General features: G+C 54.6%; 1 protein-coding gene across 2 annotated transcripts in view; it reads left to right on the top strand.

Moving 5' to 3' along the window:
* ADGRA2 (adhesion G protein-coupled receptor A2) overlaps window positions 1-21094 on the top strand; it is a 45295-nt gene that overhangs the window by 13676 nt on the left and 10525 nt on the right. For both annotated transcript variants that reach the window (XM_063668625.1, XM_054498928.2), the window contains exons 2-9: window positions 4204-4275; window positions 16608-16679; window positions 16980-17051; window positions 17207-17278; window positions 17570-17733; window positions 18429-18642; window positions 19142-19306; window positions 20718-20916. In XM_063668625.1, the coding sequence (XP_063524695.1) occupies window positions 4204-4275; window positions 16608-16679; window positions 16980-17051; window positions 17207-17278; window positions 17570-17733; window positions 18429-18642; window positions 19142-19306; window positions 20718-20916 (1030 nt within the window). The remainder of the gene's footprint in view (window positions 1-4203; window positions 4276-16607; window positions 16680-16979; window positions 17052-17206; window positions 17279-17569; window positions 17734-18428; window positions 18643-19141; window positions 19307-20717; window positions 20917-21094) is intronic.

A 21094-nucleotide genomic window follows, 5' to 3' on the forward strand; every position in this document is an offset into this window, starting at 1 on the left:
CGTGGTGGCATGCACCTGTAGTCCCAGCTGCTTGGGAGGCGGCGGTAGGAGAATCGCTTGAATCCGGGAGGCGGAGGTTGCAGTGAGCTGAGAGCACGCCACTGCACTCCAACCTGGCGACAGAGCAAGGCTCTCTCTCAAAAAAAAAAAAAAAGAAAAGAAAAGAAAAGAAACAGGGTCTCGCTCAGGCTGGAGTGCAGTTATGCAATCACAGCTCACTGCAGCCTCAAACTCCTGGGCTCAAGTGATCCTCTTGCCTCATCCTCCCGAGTAGCTAGGACTACAGGCAGGCCACCACGTCTGGCTACTTTTTAAAAAATGTTTTGTAGAGACAGGGTCTTGCTATGTTGCCCAGACTGCTCTTGAACTCCTGGCTTCAAGCAATTCTCCTGCCTCAGCCTTCCAAAGCACTGGGATTGCAGGCATGAGCCACTGCACCAGGCCTAAATAACATATGTTCTCAAAATGAACTTTTAGGCCAGGCGTGGTGGCCGTGTCACGCCTGTAATCCCAGCACTTTGGGAGGCTGAGGCGGATGGATCATGAGGTCAGGAGATCAAGACCATCCTGGCTAACACAGTGAACCCCATCTCTACTAAAAAAAAATACAAAAAAATTAGCCGGGCGTGGTGGCGGGTGCCTGTAGTCCCAGCTACTCAAGAGGCTGAGGCAGGAGAATGGCGTGAACCCTGGAGGTGGAGCTTGCAGCGAGCCGAGATCACGCCACTGCACTGCAGACTGGGCGACAGAGCAAGACTCTGTCTCAAAAAAAAAAAAAAAGAATTTTTATACTGTGTGTGTGTGGTGTGTGTGGGTTTTTTTTGAGACGGAGTTTCACTCGTCACCCAGGCTGGAGTGCAATAGCGCATTCTCGGCTCACTGCAACCTCCACCTCTTGGGTTCAAGAGATTCTCCTGCCTCAGCCTCCCAAGGAGCTGGGATTACAGGCGGCTGCCACCACGCCTGGCTAATTTTTTTGTATTTTTAGTAGAGATGGGGTTTCACCATGTTGGCCAGGCTGGTCTCCAACTCCTGACCTCAGGTGATCTGCCTGCCTCAGCCTCCGAAAGTGCTGGGATTACAGATGTGAGCCACTGCACCCAGCCAACTTTTTTTTTTTTTTTTTGGCAACAGAGTTTTGCTCTTGTTGCCCAGGCTGGAGTGCAATGGCGCAATCTCGGCTCACTAGAACCTCCGCCTCCCAGGTTCAAGTGATTCTCCTGCCTCAGCCCTCCAAGTAGCTGGGATTACAGGCATGCACCACCACGCCTGGCTAATTTTGTATTTTTAGTAGAGACAGGGTTTTGCCGTGTTTGCCAGGCTGGTCTCAAACTCCTGACCACAGGTGATCCACCCTCCTCAGCCTCCCAGAATGCCGGGATTATAGGCGTGAGCCACCGCACCTGGCCCAACTTTTAAACTTTTTAAATGTGGCTACTAGGAAATTTAAAATGGGCTGGGTGCGGTAGCTCACACCTATAATCCCAGCACTCTGGGAGGCCGAGGCAGGCGGATCACCTGAGGTCAGGAGTTTGAGACCAGCCTGGCCAACATGGTGAAACCCCGCCTCTACTAAAAATATAAAAATTAGCCATGCATGGTGACGGGCACCTGTAATCCAGCTACTCTGGAGGCTGAGGCAGGAGAATCACTTGAACCCGAGAGGCGGAGGTTGCAGTGAGCCGACATCGTGCCATTGCTCTCCAGTCTGGGCCACAGAGTGAGACTCTGTTTCAGAAAAAAAAAAAAAAAAGAAAAGAAAATTTAAAATGACATGCATTTGCAATGGTTTTGTTGTTGTTGTTGTTGTTGTTGTTGTCAGCTCTCTGTTAAAGAATTTGAGGTATTTGAAGTGGGTTAAAGGCTAAAGAGTTGGGAAAATGTGAGGAATCACCCCCACCAACACCACCTCTGCCCCACGCTGGGCAGAGCTCTCAAACTGAGATCTCTGGTTTTAATATTGAGGTTTTAATATTGAGGATTTGGGAGTTGTCGAATTTTTTTTTTTTTTTTTTTGAGACTGGGTCTCACTCTGTTGCCCAGGCTGGAGTGCAATGGTGCCATCATAGCTCACTGCAGCCTCAAACTCCTGGGCTCAAGCGATACAATCCTCCTCCCTCAGGCTCCTGAGTAGCTGGGACTATAGGTACCATGCCACCAGGCCCAGCTAATTTTTTATTTTTATTTATTTATTTATTTATTTATTTTGTAGAGACAGAGTTTCACTATGTTGCCCAGCTGGTCTTGAACTCCTGGCCTCAAGTGATCTGCCCGTCCCCGCCTCCCAAAGTGCTAGGTTACAGATGTGAACCACCGCACCCAGCCCCTTGTCCAACATTTAATGTAAACTCTGGGGTATAGGAAGGGCATGAACTGGGGGTGGAGTGAGGGAGGCTTTGACTTTAAAGTCAGAGCCTGTCACCTGCCAGGCATGATGGCTCGTGCCTATAGTCCCAGCTACTCAGGCAGAGGCAGGAGGATCCCTTGAGCCCAGGAGTGAGGCTGCAGTGAGCTCTAACTGTGCCACTGCACTGTAGCCTGGGTGACAGAGCAAGACCTCATCTTTAAAAAAATTTTTTTAAATTTCTTTTAAAGAGGCTGTCACCACGCAGAGGCCACCCCAGCTCCACCAGGGCCTGATGAGACCTTTAGAGGCCTCTAGAGGCCCTAAGAATGGCCAAGATTATGATTCACCACCAACACCCCATGTATGAAGTGAAATAAAACTATCCTAACCCATAAAATGAGAATAATAAATAAAATAATAAAATGAATTCATAGACGGTCTAATATCCCATATAATGACTACTGTGATGTACTTTTTGACATATCAACATTGTGCGTGTGTGTGTGTGTTTGTGTGTGTGTAAGCATTTTGGAAACTCAGCCAACCTACCCCCGTACCCATCACTTCCCACCAGGAAATGTCACCATTGGAGGGACCATTAGGCAGGGACTGGATGGGTGGGAGGGATCTATGGAGTGGGGAGAAGGAAGGAAGGAGATGAGGTTTCCACCCGTCCCATGGCCCTAGAAAGCCCCTTCAACGCTTTTCCATGCTTCCCTCCATCCTGGCCACTGTCTTCTCCACGAGCCAATGGAATGTCAGCCGTCGGGGGTCTCCCCACTGCCCCTGGTCTGTTCACCCACCACTTCCAGGAAGCTTCGAGGCTCATCTCTTTGCCAGCTCTTCTTAGGGCTTGTTCCTTCCCACTTCCCCCTCCCTTCCAGTCCAGCCTGGAGGCCACTCGCACAAGGAAAGGCCCAGGGCCTGCACCTCTGGCCTTCCGAGGTCAGTTCTCTACCCTTGAGACCAAAGAAGGGAGACCCTTTGCCTCAGCCCAGGGCAGGCAAGAGTTTGGGCGGAGAGGCTCATTAAAGCTTTCTAATAAGCAATTAACTGGGGGATGAGCCCTTTGGCTGGCCTGGATCTCCCTCCTCCCAGCAGGGAGCTTGGCAGAGAAAGGCTGAGTGGGTGGGCGGAGATGAGACACTCGGTCTCTCTTAGTCACTTGGGGCCCCTTTCCTCCTCCCCTAAATACAAACGAATAAATAAACAGAACCCCGAGGCGCAGAGGCTGAGGCTCAGGCCTGGCTTCCCCTACACTTGGGGCTCCATTGGCTTTCTGCCAAGGCTTCAGAAGGCTTAGGAGGCCAGGGTGCGGCCACTGTGCGCTCAGGCCCTCTGAGATGGGGGCCTGTGAGGTCCTCCGCTCACAGGTGAGAGTGTGCGAGCCTCTGAGGAAGGGCAGCTCCCGCCTGCCTCCAGACCTGCTGGACATCCTGGCCCCGTTCAAGCCATTCTCCCCACCACTCTCCTCAGGATATTGGGTGAAGGGCTTGAGCAAGGATGGAACTGTGAAGGGCATGAGGGGGCACCGAGGGTCAGCCCTGTGGTTCCAGAGTGGAAACGGGGCATCACAGCGCCATGCCCACCTGCTCAGCCCACCTCCCACCTGCACACAGAGCGCCACGTCAGAGCCAGGCTTGGAGGAGACTCAGGGCAGGAAGGTCTGACTTGGAGCTGGGTGGACCGTTGGCTGGCTTCTCCCCATAATCTCCGGAAGTAGAGGGTGGGGCTGCTGCCTCGCACAACTCCAGGGGGCGCCGTTGACGCAGATGCAAGCTGGCCCCACCAGTGGTGAAAGCGGATGCCCAGCACGTAACAGCGCCTTCTCCTGTGTGTTCTCTCTGTCTCTTCAGGCTCTTGAGCAATAACAAGATCACGGGGCTCCGCAATGGCTCCTTCTTGGGACTGTCGCTGCTGGAGAAGCTGTAAGTGCTGGGAAAGGTGGGGTGGAGGAGGGGGGTGGCCGTGATGGCAAGAGGTCACCCCAGGGAAGAGGAGGAATGCTGGTCACTGAGTGAATCCAGAACCTGCCGGCCGAGCAGGGCCCGGAGTTAGACCCACTGGGACCCTGCCCAGGGCTTGACCAACAAGGAGAAGCCAGAGAGGCGCTGGTATGGAACGAGAGACCAGCTCCTCCGCCAGCCACGGCGAGAGAAGTGAGGAGCGAGTTCTGAGAAGCTCATTAACGCTCTTTAATGAGCAATTAGCTGTGAGGGCCGAGCTCTTGACTGGCCTCCCCCTCCCAGCTGGGGGCCCAGCATAAAAGGGCTGAGGGCGGCTTAAAGCGACTGACTGCAGCCCTTTTCCGCCTTTCCTACAAACAAATCAACAAACAAAGCCCCAAGGGGGCTGAGGGTGGGGAAGGCCGATCATTTCCAAGCCTCTCCCCCACTCCAGCCCACCCCACCCTGGTTCAGAGCCGCCTGGGCAGTGGCAGCCTTCAGGCTGGCCTTGGCCCTGAGGCTGCCAGGGCACCGCTAGCCGGCTGGAACCTCATTCCCAGAACTGGGGCCCCTGCGTCTGGTGGGGCCAGTGTGGGGAAGAGGGTTATGGAGGAGGAGCTGGTGGCTGTGATTTGTTAGGGAAATGGGGGGGCCCAGAAGCCATGCCCTCTCCGCAGGGGGAGAGTGTTCACGGGGCTCGTGGAGAGGTAGGGTAAGCCCTGGGTGGGAGACCTCACTCAGCCACTTGGGCCACTCACTGAAGCTGCCAGACTCAGGAATGTAATCACCCTCTCTCTAAGTACCCTGCTCCGTCGGTACAATCCAGGGACCACAGCCTGGACCACAGCTCTGGGTCCTTGCGCCTCCACAGAGGAAGCCTGGGCCTCCCACCTCTCCTAGAGCCTGACTCTTGCTTTCTCTCTCACGCCCCCATCCCCTCTCCCATCTCTGCTCTCATCCTGCTAGGCGTTCCTAGTTCCTCTGACAGGGAGGGCCCTTGGCCCCTCTAGCACCATTTTGCCCAAATGGGTCAGCACAATGGGAGACACAAAAGAATAAGGTGTGACGCCTGCTCAAAAAGAGCCCAGGCGATTGCAGCCCAAAGGAGACCACAAACAATGCCATGTATATTAGAATTAAGTATATTGGGGTCTGGGCGTGGTGGTTCTGTAAATCCCAGCACTCTGGGAGGCCGAGGCTGGAGGACGGCTTGAGCCCAGGAGTTCAAGGCTGCAGTGAGCTATGATTGTGCCACTGCACTCCAGCCTGTGTAACAGAGTAAGGCCCTGTCTCTTAAAAACACACACACTTAGGCCGGGCGCGGTGGCTCACACCTGTATTTCCAGCACTTTGGGAGGCCGAGGCGGGTGGATCACTTGAGGTCAGGAGTTCGAGACCAGCCTGGCCAACATGGTAAAACCCCGCCTCTACGGGCATGGTGCTGCATGCCTGTAATCCCAGCTACTCGGGGGCTGAGGCACCAGAATCTCTTGAACCTGGAAAGCCAAGATTGAAGTAAGCTGAGATTGCGCCACTGCACTCCAGCCTGGGCGACAGAGCAAGACTCTCTGTCTCAAAAAGAAAGCAAAACACACACACACACACACACACACATACACACATAGATTAGGGCTCCTGTCAAGTTCAAAGGAGGTATCAGCAAAGTCCAAAGAAGTGTTCACAGGTAATGGAGACACAGTATGGATGTGACATGGTGTTGAGATCTCTCACCATGACAGCAGCCTCATGAGGGAGCCTCCATGACACCCATTCCACAGTAGAAGGGAAAGCCTCTGGCCCCAAACCCCCGAAGCTGGGAGGAAAGAGTGATGGCCTGGCTGGGTTCCTGGGAGTGGGAAGGCACAAATGCCATATTTGGGCAGAAAGGTAGAGCAGGCTGTCTACCAATCTGGGACAAGCTGGAGATAGCAGGGGGACCCGGGATGGTGACAGTGACATTTGCACACGGCTCCATGACTAGGTCCTTCTGACCATCTGCTCTGTGGCTCACAGACAGAGTGGTCTTGATGCACAGAAAGGGCTGCCACCAAGCTGCTATCCAAAAGTCTCCTTGGTGCCAGGCATGGTGGCTCATGCCAGTAATTCCAAAGCTTTGGGAGGCAGGCAGATTGCTTGAGCTCAGGAGCTCAAGACCAGTCTGGGCAACATAATGAGACCCTGTCTCTAGAAAAAAAAAATTTTTTTTAATTAGCCAGGCACAGTGGTATGCACCCATAGTTCCAGCTACTCGAGAGGCTGAGGTGGGAATCGCTTGAGCTGGGGAAGTTGAGGCTGCAGTGAGCCATAATTGTGCCACTGCACTCCAGCTTGGGCAAAAGAGTGAGACCCTGTCTCTCTAAATAAATAAATAAATAAATAGGCCAGGCGTGGTGGCTCACGCCTGTAATCCCAGCACTTTGGGAGGCCAAGGCTGGAATATCACCCGAGGTTAGAAGTTCGAGACCAGCCTGGCCAACATGGTGAAACCCTGTCTCTACTAAAAATACAAAAATTAGCTGGGTGTGGTGGTGGGTGCCTGTAATACCAGCTACTCGGGAGGCTGAGGCAGGGAGAATTGCTTGAACCCGGGAGGCATAGGTTGCAGTGAGCTGAGATCGCGTCATTGTACTCCAGCCTGGGCGACAGAGCAAGACTGTCTCTAAATAAATAAATAAATAACTAGAAATAAAAGTCCTGTTGGGTGCCAACAAAGACGGAAAGCAGCTAAGCGTTCAAGAGCTCTGTGTCCTCTGCTCAGCCCAGGCTTGGTCTTGGAGGAAGTCTTGGAGTCGCAGGAAACCAGATGTCCTTCCAGGGGTCTTTGGAGGAAGGCAAGCCGCAGTGGCCTCTTCAGCCCCTGCCCTGCCCCTCTTAGGCTGGCACCTCCCGAAATGGCTCTTCCTCCTCCTCCTTAGCACACACAAGTGAGAATGTGCTGCACAGAGCCCCTGGTGGCCTCAGTGACATCTCCCCTTCTTCAGCCTTGCCCCTGACTCCTCGTCCTTCAGTCTCATGAGAGCACATTTTTCTGATGAAGATGAAAAGATGGCCTGTCCTTCTCCAGCACCAAGGCTCTGGAGGCTGCATAGCAAGTGCACCCTGAGCATGGCAGGCAATCAGAAGAACCAGGGCAGCAGCAGCTCACGAGAGGCAGCATCTGGCTTGATGCCGAGTCGTGTGATGTAGGAGCAGCACTAGAGTGGGAATTCTAAACGCTGAGTCCCAGCTCTTGCTCTGTGCTGGTCACCCCATCCATTCATTCTGTAGGTGCTCACTGAGCCCTTCTATGTGCCAGGCTCTGTTCTAGGCATTGGGAGTGAGCACAGGAGATCAGGTGCCTGCCCTCCCAGCCCTTACCTCTACTGATAGGACCCAGAAAATAGCAAATAGATATGTGGTGTGTCTGGAGGCCAAAGTGCAGCAGACAAAAACAAGACAGGGTAAGGAGAAGAGAAAGCAAGAGGGCCAGGGGTGCTATTTTATGTAGTGAGGTCAGGAAGGCCTTGCTGATGACATGCCTGGGCCTGAGACCTGAAGGGATGAGAAAGGAAGCCCAGAGCTCTCAGGAAGGGTGAAGAGAGCAGGCATTGCCATGGCCCCTGGGTTCAGGGAATGCCTGGGGAGTCTGAGGAACAGAAGGGCAGAGCGAGCCAGGGGGAGGTGGCAGGAGACAGGTAGGATGTGATGCCGGGGTGGGTACTGGGGTGGCCTTCGATTCCTCATTATCAGAAGAGCTAGGGTAGATGGGGTGATTTGGGAGGTGCATCATGGATCTAAAATTCTATGCTCCTTGGATGTGTGTGGGACACCCACAGCGCCCATAGGGAGAAGATGATCATAGAACCCAGTGACAGGGCCAGGCTTTCCAGAGGAGGGGCCATCTGGGCAGAAGGGTGTGCCGTGGGCAGCAGGACAGGGATGGTGCTTGTTCAGGGCTGGAGGAGCTCAGGGTCTCCAACGTGGTCACTGATCACTGCTGTATTTATATATACAAATACTTATTATTATTTTTTGAGATGGAGTCTCGCTCTGTCACCAGGCTAGAGTGCAGTGGCATGATCTCAGCTCAGTGCAACCTCTGCCTCCTGGGTTTAAGCTATTCTCCTGCCTCAGCTTCCCAAGTAACTGAGATTACAGGCACACGCCACCACGCCCAGCTAATTTTTGTATTTTTAGTAGAGACGGTGTTTCACCATGTTGGCCAGGATGAGGATGGTCTCGATCTCTTGACCTTGTGATCCACCTGCCTCGGCCTTCCAAAGTGCTGGGATTACAGGCATGAGCTACCGCGCCCGGCCTTTTTCTTTTTTCTTTTTTGAGACAGAGTCTCACTCTGTCACCCAGTCTGGAGTGCAGTGGCACAATCTTGGCTCACTGCAACCTCCACCTCCCAGGTTCAAGTGATTCTCCTGCCTCAGACTCCTGAATAGCTGGGATTACAGCTACGTGCCACCACACCTGGCTAATTTTTGTATTTTTAGTAGAGACGAGGTTTCACCATGTTGGCCAGGCTGGTCTCAAACTCCTGACCTCAAGTGATCTGCCCACTTCGGCCTCCCAAAGTGCTGGGATTACAGGCATGAGCCACCGCGTCTGGCCACGAAGACTTTTTTTTAAAAAGGAATTGATTGACATGATTGTGGGGGCTGGCAGACCCCAAATCTGTAGGGCAGGCCAGCAGTCTGAGAAGTCAGACAGGAGCAGATGCTGCAGTCTTGGGGCAGAATTTCTTCTCTAGGAAGCCTCAGTGTCTGCTCTTAAGGCCTTCAGCTGATTGGATGAGGCCCACCCACATCATACAGGAGCATCTCCTTCACATGAGGTCAGCTGATGGAAGATGTCAACCACATCTACAAAATACCTGCACAGCGACATCTAGATTCATGTGTGATTAAACCACTGGGTACTATAGCCCTGGTCAAGCTGACACAAAACTAACCATCACAACCACTTTCCCCCGAAAAGGAGAGGGCCATTGGGTAATACAGATGCTGGGCCTCCCTCCTGGAGATTCTAATTCATCTGTCCCATGGGGCCTGGGAATTTTTTACACGCTATGCAGGCAATTCTCATGCTCATCCAGGGTTAGGTGCCAGTGGGCAAGATGACCCCTAGACTGAGGGCCTATTCATCAGGAATAAGACTCCACGGGCTGGCATGTAGTTGGTGCTCAGGAAACACTGATCCCTCTGTCCTGTCGAACTCAGATGTCTAGGCTTGGGCGGCTGAGGCCATGGCAACTTAACATCCCACAGTCTATGAGCAGCACGTCCCGTGGGAGGGTTGGGGCCCAGTCTGTTAACTGTAACAGAAGCTCCAGGCTGTTGCAGAATGTGCTTGCATGGCGTCCTTGGCTGAGAGCCCCTTGGGCCTTTGCAAATGGGCTGTGTGTACGTGAGGGGGTCACCTTGTTGGACAGGAGCTGGCAGTAGATCTGCGTGTTGTCTGTTTTGTAATGCAGGGTCCTGAGGCCAGCATGGGCAGGGTGGGCAAGGAAGGGGCCACAGAGCGGATGCCCAGTGGGAATGTGTCAGAGATGATCATCCAGAGAGGCTGGGGGTAGGGGCGGAGATGGGGGGGGCACACATCTTTATCAGCCAGCTAGGATAGACAGGAAGACCTGAAACAGAGCCCCGCAGAAACACCTCCCGGGCTGCCCAGGGAGTGTACAGAAGACCCGCTTTGCACCTCTGGGCCCTCTCTCTCTCCCACCACCCTCCAGCATGGCCAAGACTGTTTCTTGCCCAAAGGAAAGACTTTTGGGGCAGAGAGGAGCTAATGAAAGAGAGCTGGACTCCATTTGGTGTGAAAAGCAGCCTGGAGTGGAATCATCCCTCCTTCTTTTACCTTCCGGTTCCTCTCCCAGCCCTGGGTTACTCACCTGGAAAACAGGGCTATGAGGAGTTGTTACAGGAACAGAGGAAGAGTTCCTTATACAGAACGCACGGCAGCACAGGCTTCCAGTATATGGCAGGCAGTTCCCTTCCCCTCTGAAGATTTCCCAGTTGCTAGATGTTACCCTGGCCGCCTATCATTTGCATAGATTTGCCTACAGTTCCCAGCCTTGGGCAGGCAATTGTGTAGCTGAAATATACATGCTCCAAGTACAGCTGGTGATTCATTCCCTGGGATCCCCTGCCAAGCGGGAGCAGGCCACAGGAAGACTTTTCTGGGGGGCTCTGAGGGTGTCAGTCACAGTAAGATGCCTCTAGACCAGGGACCAAGCCGGCCGGGGCAGACAGACCCAAGAGAGGCAAAGGAAGCGAGACTGCGTGCCTGCCAGTGTATGGGTCTGTGTGGACACCGGCCCCCAGAGGCTCGTGCATGGCTAAAGGAGAGAGTCTGGGAAGGGGAGCCCCGTCAGCCCCGGGATGATTTGTCATTACTTAATGAGATTAATGAGCCCCGGGGGCTGGTATGCAGGGGTGCTGAGGCACTCATTAGAAGCAGATGCTCATGGGAACGAACGAAAGTGGCGGCCTGGGGGTGGAGTGAGGCTCGCCCCATGCCAGGTGGCTTCCATTAATCTGTGGGCGGGGCCGAGGGTGAGGCTGCTGGGCTCTGTCCTTCCTCCCCTCCCCGTCCCCAACAACACCGGGGAGGAATGCCGCAGACAAGCTGCCTGGACTCCGGCACCACTGAGGCCCAGGAGGGAAGGCTGATGTGTTCAGGGACAACCCTCTTGTTGGCCATGGTAGCCCCCATGCCTGGCATGGGGTACATGCTCAATAAATAACCTGTGGATTGTTATCAGAGACAAGAGGGGCCTGGAGGATGGGACTAGAACCTCTCCCTTCCTCCCCTAGACACTTCTATACCTGCAGGGTGTCCTGGCCCACTTCTCAGCCAGCCCCCACTTTCTAGTGAACCCTGGAAGTCTTGTAGGCCCAGGGAAGGCTGCTTTGTGGCCTCCGAACCTATAATTTGGTTTTCAAACCCACAAGCAGGGAGGTCTGTGGGGGCCAGAGGGAGCTGACTCTCTGCAGCCCCACCCTGCCTGTATGTGGGTACACACACACACACACACACACACACACACACACACAGTCATAAAAACTCACATGCTCTTTAACGGCTCTAGTGAGATATAATTTACGTGCCATAAAAGTTCACCCGTTTAAAAAAAAAGTGTGCAATCCAATGGTTTCTAGTATATTTTACAGAATTGTGTAATCACCATAATCTAATTTTAGAACATTTTCATCATCCGCAAAAGAAACCTTGAATCATTAACAGTCACTCCTCATTCCTCCACCCCCTCTTCCCCAGGCCCAAGCAACCACTAATCTGCTTTCTGTCTATAGATCTATAAATCTGCCTGTTCTGGACATTTTATATAAATGAAATCATGCAATAGGTAATCTTTCATAACTCGATTCTTTCAGCATGGTACTTTCAGGGTTCACCCATGTTATAGCACATATCAGCACTTCGTTCCTTTTAATGGCCAGATAATATTCCATTGTATGACTACACCACATTTTGTTTATCCCTTCATCTCTTGAATATTTGGGTGGATACTACTTTTTTTTTTTTTTTGAGATGGAGTCTCACTCTGTTGCCCAGTCTGGAGTGTAGTGGTGCAATCTCGGCTTGCTGCAACCTCCTCCTCCCGAGTTCAAGTGATTCTCCTGCCTCAGCCTCCTGAGTACCTGGGATTACAGGCGTGCGCCACCACACACGGCTAATTTTTGTATTTTTAAGTAGAGACGGGGTTTCACCATGTTGGTCAGGCTGGTCTCGAACTCCTGACCTCGTGATGTGCCTGCCTTGGCCTCCCAAAGTGCTGGAATTACAGGTGTGAACCACCATGCCCCACCTTTTTTTTTTTTTTTTTGACAGACAGGGTCTTACTCTGGCGCCCAGGCTAGAGTGCTAGAGTGCAGTGGCATGATCACGGCTCACTGCAGCCTTGACTTCCTGGGCTCAAGCAATTCTCCTGTCTCAGCCTCCTGAGTAGCTGGGACTACGGGCACGCACCACCATGCCTGGCCAATTTTCTTTTTTGGTAGAGATAGGGGTCTCACTGTGTTGCTCAGGCTGGTCTTGAACTCCTGGTCTCAAGTGATCCTTCTACCTCAGCCTCCCAAAGTGTTGGGATTACAGGCTTGAGCTACCACACGTGGCCAGTTTCTACTTTTTGCTACTATGCACAGTGCTGCTGTGAACATTCAGCTATGGGTTCTTGTGTGGATGTATCTGTATTTCTCTTGGATATATACCTAGGAGTGGAATTTCTGGGTCATATGGTAACCCTAACTGTGAAACTGTTTTCCAAAGTGTCTGCACCATTTTACATTCCCACCAGTAATGTGTAAGGGTTCCAGTTCTCCACATCGTCATCAACACTTGCTGGAGTCTCTCTTTTTTATTCAGCTGTCTTAGTAGGTGTCAAGTGGCTTTGATTTGCATTTCCCTTACTGCTGGTGATGTTGAGCATCTTTGTATGGGCTTATTGGTCATTTGTGTGTCTTCCTGGATAAAATGTCTATTCAGATCCTTTGCCCATTTTTTTCAACTGGGTTATTTGTCTTTCTGCTATTGAGTTGTAAGAGTCCTGTATATATTCTAGATAGACATCCCTTATCAGAGCTGATTTTCAAATATTTTCTCTCATTCTGTGATTCTCTTTCACTTTCTTGATGATATCCTTTAAGGTGCAATTTTTTTTTTTCGAGATGGAGTTTCACTCTTGTTGCCCATGCTGGAGTGCAATGGCATGATCTCGGCTCACTGCAACCTCCACCTCCCAGGTTCAGGTGATTCGCCTGCCTCAGCCTCCCATGTAGCTGGAATTACAGGCGCCCGCCACCATATTGGCTATTTTTTTTTTTTTTTTTTTTTTTTTTTAGTAGAGGCGGGGTTTCACCATGTTGGCCAGGCTGGTCTCGAACTCCTGACCTCAGGTGATCTGCCCACCTCAACCTCTCAAAGTGCAGGGATTACAGATGTGAGCCACCGCACCCGGCCGGGGCTTCTTAACTTGGGCTCTATGCCCCTCTGGAAATTGTATGCGTAGTGATAGGTGTAGTGATGAGTTTTTCTCGGGCAGAAGTTCATGGCCTTCATAGATCTTCAAAAGGATGTGCTAAGCAAGAAAGGCTCAAAACAACCAATATATAGGAGACCTGCAGGTCCCAAAAATGTCCAAGTCTTATGGTAGCATTTCTCCCGCCCCGAGGGAGGACACAGCTTCTTACCCAGAGGGACCAGGCAGCATCGGCTTCCCATGGGTCCTTCAGGCTCTCAGAGCTCAGCCCAGGGAGCCAAGACAGGCCAGCTCCCAAGGGCACTCCTGGGGGCTGCCTTGTCACCCCGAGGCTCCTCCCCAGGCGGGCCCAAGGCAAGGCAGAAGGCATGCCCACCCTGCATGGAGGTGGAGGCGCCCTCTCCAAGGCCCCAGCATGGCTGGGCTGCGGGAAATCGAGGGCAGGAAGAGGGGCTGGGGCCCGGACGCCGCCTCACTCCCATCTGCAGAGCATCAGTGGGGCAGGCGGGTGGGGGCTTTTGAGGGGGGCCGGGGAGGAAATGAGAATAAACACAAGTGAGCGGGGAGGGAAGGGGGGCTGCGCCTAAGCCCCTTGGCAGCCCATGAAGGGAAGTGACACAATGAGGAATGTGTTTCCCTCTGCCCGTTCCCGACGTGGGGGTGGGAGGCTGAGCCCTGAGAATGGCCAGACCCCAACAGGGGCCAGGGGGCACATGCTGGGACAGCCCCAGAGGGGCAGGCGGTGAGGATGGGGTCTGGCGGCAAAATGGTGGGGGCTGGGCCGGAGGGGTACCCCTGGCAGCCAGGATACTTATCCTGCATCCCTCTCCCTCGGCCAGGGGCCTAGGATCAGTGTCCTGGCACAGTCCCTGTGTGCACCCCACTGGGGGACACCTCCCAGCACACCCCAGCATGGAAGCCATCTCTCCCCTAGGGAACTGGCCCCTTCTGGTGGCCCCTTCCCTTCCTTCTCCAGGGACTTGGGCTCATGGAGGCCGGCTGAGTCCTTCGAGTCCTTCCTATGGGAAGGAGCTGAGGGTGAGGGCTCCCCTGGCCGTGGGAAGGGCTGTGCACAGTGTTTCTGTCCCCAAGCGGGACTGTGCACAAACAGGCCCCCTGGTGGGACAGTACCTCCCCGTCCTGAACACCCATTTCCTCTCCTCCCAGCGGGCAGCCGGCTTGGTTAACCCCCTCCTGCCCAGTAATCCAGAGACGTTGATGAGGTTGTGGTGGGCAGGGCCAAGAGCCTCCTCAGCCCCCCACCGCTGACCTCCTTCTCCATCTGGGCTGAGGGGTGGCAGGGCCAAGAGTCCCCTCAGCCCCCAACTCTGACCCCCTCCTCCATCTGGGCTGAGGGGTGGCAAGGCCTGGGAAAGCAAGTGGGCCCCAGAAATCTCTGTGGATCTCCTGTCTTCCCGCCACCGCCCCTTCAGACAGGGGTCCCCCACCCTTGCCTGCTCCAGGGGTCCACCCACCCTTGCCTGCTGCCTCACAATCTCCTGCCAGTGCGTGGGAGCCAAGAGGCCACTGCCTCCATCTCAGACCCAGGACAGGGAGGCCCGCTGGGCTGTGAGGCCCATGAGCTCTATGGAGCCTGAAGCCTGTCCTGGTTTCGCTCAGGAAAGAGCCAGCTGGCCTTTGAGTAGGTAGGCAACTGGCCCCACCCACTCTGCCTTCTAGGCATCTGTCCCTGGCTGTGCAGGGCACAGAGGACAGGGTGAGGGAGAAGGCCAGTGAGCAGGCACCCACCTTGGTCTTCTGTGGTCCTGCCTGCCCCAGGAGCCCAGGGGGCTGCCCTGGCAGGTGTGGGGTTGGGGCAGGCAGATACCCAGCAGGTCGCCTGTGGGTGGGCACTGTCTCCTCAGCGCTGTCCCTGCAGCCCCGGGGGCAGGTGAGGAAGGGGGCAGAGAGTTGTGCCCAGGCCATGATTGAATTTGAGCCACAGCCTCAGGGCTGGAAGGCTGCGGACTTACCTGCCGCTCACTCCTCCAGGCCAGGCTTGGCCCCTGGGATCCCTGGGGGGTCACAGCCCCCTTCTGTCCTGTCTCCCGACACTGCGGGCTCCTGCGGAGACCCATGGAGAAGACAGGACTGAAGACCTTGAACAAGCTGTCACCTCCCTGGCTTCCTCATCTGAAGGAGGAGGCTGGACAGGACTTACACCCCTGCCCTGGAGAGGAGCCAGGCAGAGTCCACGTGGGCCTCGGCCAGCCGCCTGACCTGTTTCCTCGCCTGTCAGACAGAGAGGGGCAGAGGGATAAAACAGCCATAAAAATACCTGCCTTGGCCAAGCGCGGTGGCTCACACCTGTAACCCCAGCACTTTGGGAGGCCCAGGAGGGAGGATCACTTGAGCCCAGGAGTTCAAGACCAGCCTGGGCAACATAGTGGGACCCTGTCTCTACCAAAAAAAAAAATTTTTTTTTAAATTAGCAGGGTGTGGTGGCGCACACCTGTGGTGCCAGTTGCTTGGGAGGCAGAGGTTGGAGGATGCCTTGGGCCCAGGAATTTGAGGTTACAATGAGCCATGGTCACACCACTGCACTCCAGCCTGGGAGACAGAGAGACCCTGCCTCAAAAACAAAACAAAACAAAACAAAACAAAAAAACTACCCCTCCCATGCGCCCCCTCCCCTGCCCACAAAGGCCAGGCTCAAGAAGCTTCTACCTTTGCATAGCAATATACAAAAGACCATGACACGTATTTTCAAATGCTTCCCAGGGCAACCCCAGCAACCTGCAGGGCAGCCCGGAGGTGTGGCAGGGTGGGAAAGGAGGCCTCCTAACTCCCAATCCAGGGCGCTCTCCATGTCGTCCGAGGCCCTTGTGATCCCATCTCTTGGCTTCTTCATCCTCTCTCTGTTCTGACCAGTGCCCCCTGATGGTAGCCAGGGAGGCGGAGGCGACCTGTCCGAGGGGGTGGTTCTTTTTTTTTTTTTGAGATGGAGTCTCACTCTGTCACCCAGGCTGGAGTGCAGTGGCACGATCTTGGCTCCCTGCAGCTTCCACCTCCCGGGTTCAAGCAATTCTCCTGCCTAGCTGGGGCTACAGGTGCACGCTGCCACGCCCGGCTAATTTTTTGTTTGTTTGTTTGTTTTGTATTTTTAGTAGAGACAGGGTTTCACCATGTTGGCCAGGATGGCCTTGATCGGGGTGGTTCTTTAATCCCACCTCCCACCCAGTGCTGAGGAGAGCAGAGGTTTAGCAGGAAGTCAAGTCCCTGAGAAACCCAGCAACAACATCGTGGTGACAGTGAGGACCCCTCCCGGGGAGCAGGGCGGCTCCAGCGGGGAGAGGTGTGAGGGCCTCTGCACTTGCCTCTGCAGGGACCTGAGAAACAACATCATCAGCACAGTGCAGTCCGGCGCCTTCCTGGGCCTGGGGGAGCTGAAGCGCTTGTGAGTGGCATGCCCTCCCCTGACCCCACCCCTCCCCTCCCGAGGGAGAAAGTCACCCCTCCTGCTCCACGCCCACCCCCTTCCTCTCACCCACCCACACCTGCCCCTCCTTTCCGCTCGGGTGCCTTGGCTGGGGTCAAAGGAGCCGGCATTTCCAGTCCAGCTGCGGCCTGGCCCCAACCTCATCTCCTTTTTCATCCCACCCCCCACACAAGCCCTGGCCCCACCCATGTGTTCCTCACAAGTGGACCCGCGTGCTGCCACGTGGCCAACACGCTGAGGTTGCCTGTGTCTCTCTAGAGATCTCTCCAACAACCGGATTGGCTGTCTCACCTCCGAGACCTTCCAGGGCCTCCCCAGGCTTCTCCGACTGTAAGTGATGGGGTGAGAAGTAGGGAGGGGAGGAGAGGGAAGAAGTGCATAGGAAGCAAAATGCGGCCCCCAACCCTTCCACATCCCACCTGCTCTCCTCCGCCGGCCCATGGACACCCTAAGACCCCATCTCAGTTGTCTCCTGTCTCCTGCAGAAATATATCTGGAAACATCTTCTCCAGTCTGCAACCTGGGGTCTTTGATGAGCTGCCAGCCCTTAAGGTTGTGTGAGTATCTCTTCCCAGCACAAGGACCCAGACCCCTGTCCCTTTCTCTGCCTAGGAGGGATGTATAAGCATCATGACCACCAGGACTGGCCTCACGAGTGGCCACAGCAGACAGTGCCTGAAATGCCCCCATGATCACCTTCCCGCGATGGCCCGAGGCAGAGATGGTGCACATAGACCCGATTTTGCCCCTCCTACCCTCTCCAGCTTTGTCCCTCCCTGGGGCCCCAGGCCACCCATGAGCCCACACTCCCTCTGCTCTGCTCTGTGACCCCTCTGCCCACCCTGCAGGGACTTGGGCACCGAGTTCCTGACCTGCGACTGCCACCTGCGCTGGCTGCTGCCCTGGGCCCAGAATCGCTCCCTGCAGCTGTCGGAGCGCACGCTCTGTGCTTACCCCAGTGCCCTGCATGCGCAGGCCCTGGGCAGCCTCCAGGAGGCCCAGCTCTGCTGCGGTGAGCAAGTCCCCCCAACTACACATCTACCAGGGACCCTGCCTCTCCACCAACCCAGGGCCCAGACACGAGCCTTCCCTCAGACCCACAGATTTTTACCTTTGTATTGCAGTTTGCAAAAGACTACGACACTGAGTCCTGCTCTTGCATTTAGGGAGACCTTGTCTTTATGTATAAATCACCATCTGAGATGTGCTGCCCAGCACAAAAAGGCTTTTCTGTGCTCTCTTTCATTACAGGTTTGCAACAGCTCTCCCACAAAAAGAATCACATTTACTATCCCAGTGACCCTCCCTGTGGGGCGGGGCTGGTGTTATTCTCCCCACTCTGCCTATGACTGTGTGCTGGGCGTGTCCTCCAGGGCATCCCCTTTCCCTCGGTGTCCCGGGGTCAGTCCTCCATCAGCTTTTCTAAGCCCCCTTGGGTCTGCTTGTTTATGTTTTCATCTGGCCCCACCTCTTGGGGTAACACGTGTGCTGAGAAAGGAGCACTTTTCTTTGTCCAAAAACCGCCTGTCCCTCCCCTTTACCCTTATCCCTGGAGACTTTCTCTTGACCCCTTTTCCTTCCCAGCTGGAGCAAGCTGCAGGCCGAGGGCCCCGCCCCGCCCCACCCCATCCTGCTGGACTCTCGCTCATATGTGCAGCCTCACATGCGTGTGCACTCGGGCCTCACGCCTGGTGTCTCCTCCCACAGAGGGGGCCCTGGAGCTGCACACACACCACCTCATCCCGTCCCTACGCCAAGTGGTGTTCCAGGGGGATCGGCTGCCCTTCCAGTGCTCTGCCAGCTACCTGGGCAACGACACCCGCATCCTCTGGTACCACAACCGAGCCCCTGTGGAGGGTGATGAGCAGGCGGGCATCCTCCTGGCTGACAGCCTCATCCACGACTGCACCTTCATCACCAGGTATGAGCCCCGCTGCCCCTCCTCAGGCCTCAGCATGGGGTTGGGGGGCCTACCCTACCCGTCACCACCCCGCAAAAGAGCTGCCCCCAGATGTGTTCCCAGGAGAATGTGCATGTATATTTATGGAAAGCTTGGACTAAGTTATCAATGGTCTAGATAGAGGCTAGAAATAAATATCTGATAGAACAAAATGATGATACTTAACATCTCTTTAGTGCTCTTACACTGTATAGAGTGGCTTCTATCTATGGCACCAGATTTAATCTCTACAGTAGACCTGCAAGAGAGATATTATCGGCTCCATGATAAGGATGGGGAAATCGAAGCTCAAAAAAACAGTATCATAAGGCCAATCAGAATAAAAGGAGTGCGTACTTGCATTCCTTGTTTCATTAAAGAAAAAAGGACCTGCAGCTAGTGTCATAGCACAGTGCTGAGGGAGGGCGACGTGGCTGGGCCCAAGGGTGACTCACGAGCCAGCTCCGCCTGCCACCCACAGTGAGCTGACGCTGTCTCACATCGGCGTGTGGGCCTCAGGCGAGTGGGAGTGCACCGTGTCCATGGCCCAGGGCAACGCCAGCAAGAAGGTGGAGATCGTGGTGCTGGAGACCTCTGCCTCCTACTGCCCCGCCGAGCGTGTAGCCAACAACCGTGGGGACTTCAGGTTTGGCCCGCTCCACCCTGTAGAGGGCTGCCCAGCCCCCAACCCCACCCTTGCACCTGACATCACAGGTGGCCAGAGTTTCCCCATCCGCTGTCTCTGTTGGGTCCTAAAGATGGAGAAGACACTTCCTTTTGTCATTCAGCCTGAAGCCTTGCTATCGAATAGATAGACTTTATGTATAAACTTAACCATCTGAGGCCAGGTGCAGTGGCTCACACCTACAATCCCAGCACTTTGGGAGGCCAAGGCAGGCAGATCATCTGAGGTCAGGAGATCAGCCTGGCCAACATGGCAAAACCCCATCTCTAACAAAAAGCACAAAAATCAGCCAGGCGTGGTGGTGTGCGCCTGTAATCCCAACTACTCAGGAGGCTGAGGCAGGAGAATCTCTTGAACCTCGGAGGCAGAGGTTGCAGTGAGCCAAGATCGCACCATTGCACTCCAGCCTCAGCCTAGGAGACAAGAGTGAGACTCCGTCTCAAAAACAAACAACAAAATTACCATCTGAGATGTGCTGCACAAAAAGACTTTTTTTTTTTGAGACAGTCTCACGCTGGAGTGCAATGGCATGATCTTGCTGCCTCAGCCTCCCCAGTAGCTGGCCTGTGCCACCATGCCCAGCTAATTTTTGTATTTTCAGTAGAGGGTTTCACCATGTTGGCCAGGCTGGTCTCGAACTCCTGGCCTCAAGTGATCCACCCGCCTCGGCCTCCTGAAGTGCCGGGATTACAGGCTTGAGCCACTGTGACTTTTTTTTTAGACAGGGTCTTGCTCTTTCATTCAGGCTCCGGTGCAGTGGCACAATCATACCTCACTGCAGTCTCCAATTCCTGGGCTCAAGCAATCCTCCCACCTCCGCCTCCCAAGGAGCTGGGACTACAGGTGCAGCCACTATGCCTAGCTTATTGTGTTATTTTCTGTAGAGACAGGGTCTCACTTTGTTGCCCAGGCTGGTCTCAAACCCCTGGGCTCAAGCACTGTGCCTGGCCACAAAAAGGCTTTATTTGCTTCCTTATATTCATAGTTTGCAAAAGCTCGCCCACAAAGAGTATCACCTTTTAAGATCCCAGTGACCCTCTCTGTTATGCAGGGAAGCTATTATTCTCCCCACTGTACAGCTGAGAATACTGAGGCCGAGAAAGGATAAATACCTTGCCTTAAGCCATAGCAAATAAGTGGCAGAACTTGAATTTAAACTCAGAACTCTAAAGTCCAGCCCCCTATCGCCTGTGACAGCCCGGTCAGAACAAAGAGAGTGGAACTTGGGAAGCCCTGGAAGGTTGGTCTGAACCCTGCTCCTGGATCCCTCCCCAAGGCCCCAACGGGTCCAGCCTCACAGTTCTAAAGTCGGGAGAAGGGCTGTTGTTCTGAGAAGCCCGGTTCATCGGCAACTTCCTGCCTCTGCCCCCAGGTGGCCCCGAACTCTGGCTGGCATCACAGCCTACCAGTCCTGCCTGCAGTATCCCTTCACCTCAGTGCCCCTGGGCGGGGGCGCCCCGGGCACCCGAGCCTCCCGCCGGTGTGACCGTGCCGGCCGCTGGGAGCCGGGGGACTACTCCCACTGTCTCTATACCAACGACATCACCAGGGTGCTGTACACCTTCGTGCTGGTGAGGAGAGGCTGGGGCACCCCACCAGCTCTGCTTCGGGGGCACAGGGAAGGGAGAAGCCAACCTAATGGGCAAGGGGAGCCCGATCTCTGGGCCGCTGGGCTGTGCCTCCTGTCCCTGCCTGTGCAGAGCCAGGAGCCGGCTCCTCTCCTCTAGCCGCCCTCTGCTGAGGGATTCA

Source organism: Pongo pygmaeus, chromosome 7 (assembly GCF_028885625.2).
Source record: "Pongo pygmaeus isolate AG05252 chromosome 7, NHGRI_mPonPyg2-v2.0_pri, whole genome shotgun sequence".
Taxonomy (NCBI): Eukaryota; Metazoa; Chordata; class Mammalia; order Primates; family Hominidae; genus Pongo; species Pongo pygmaeus.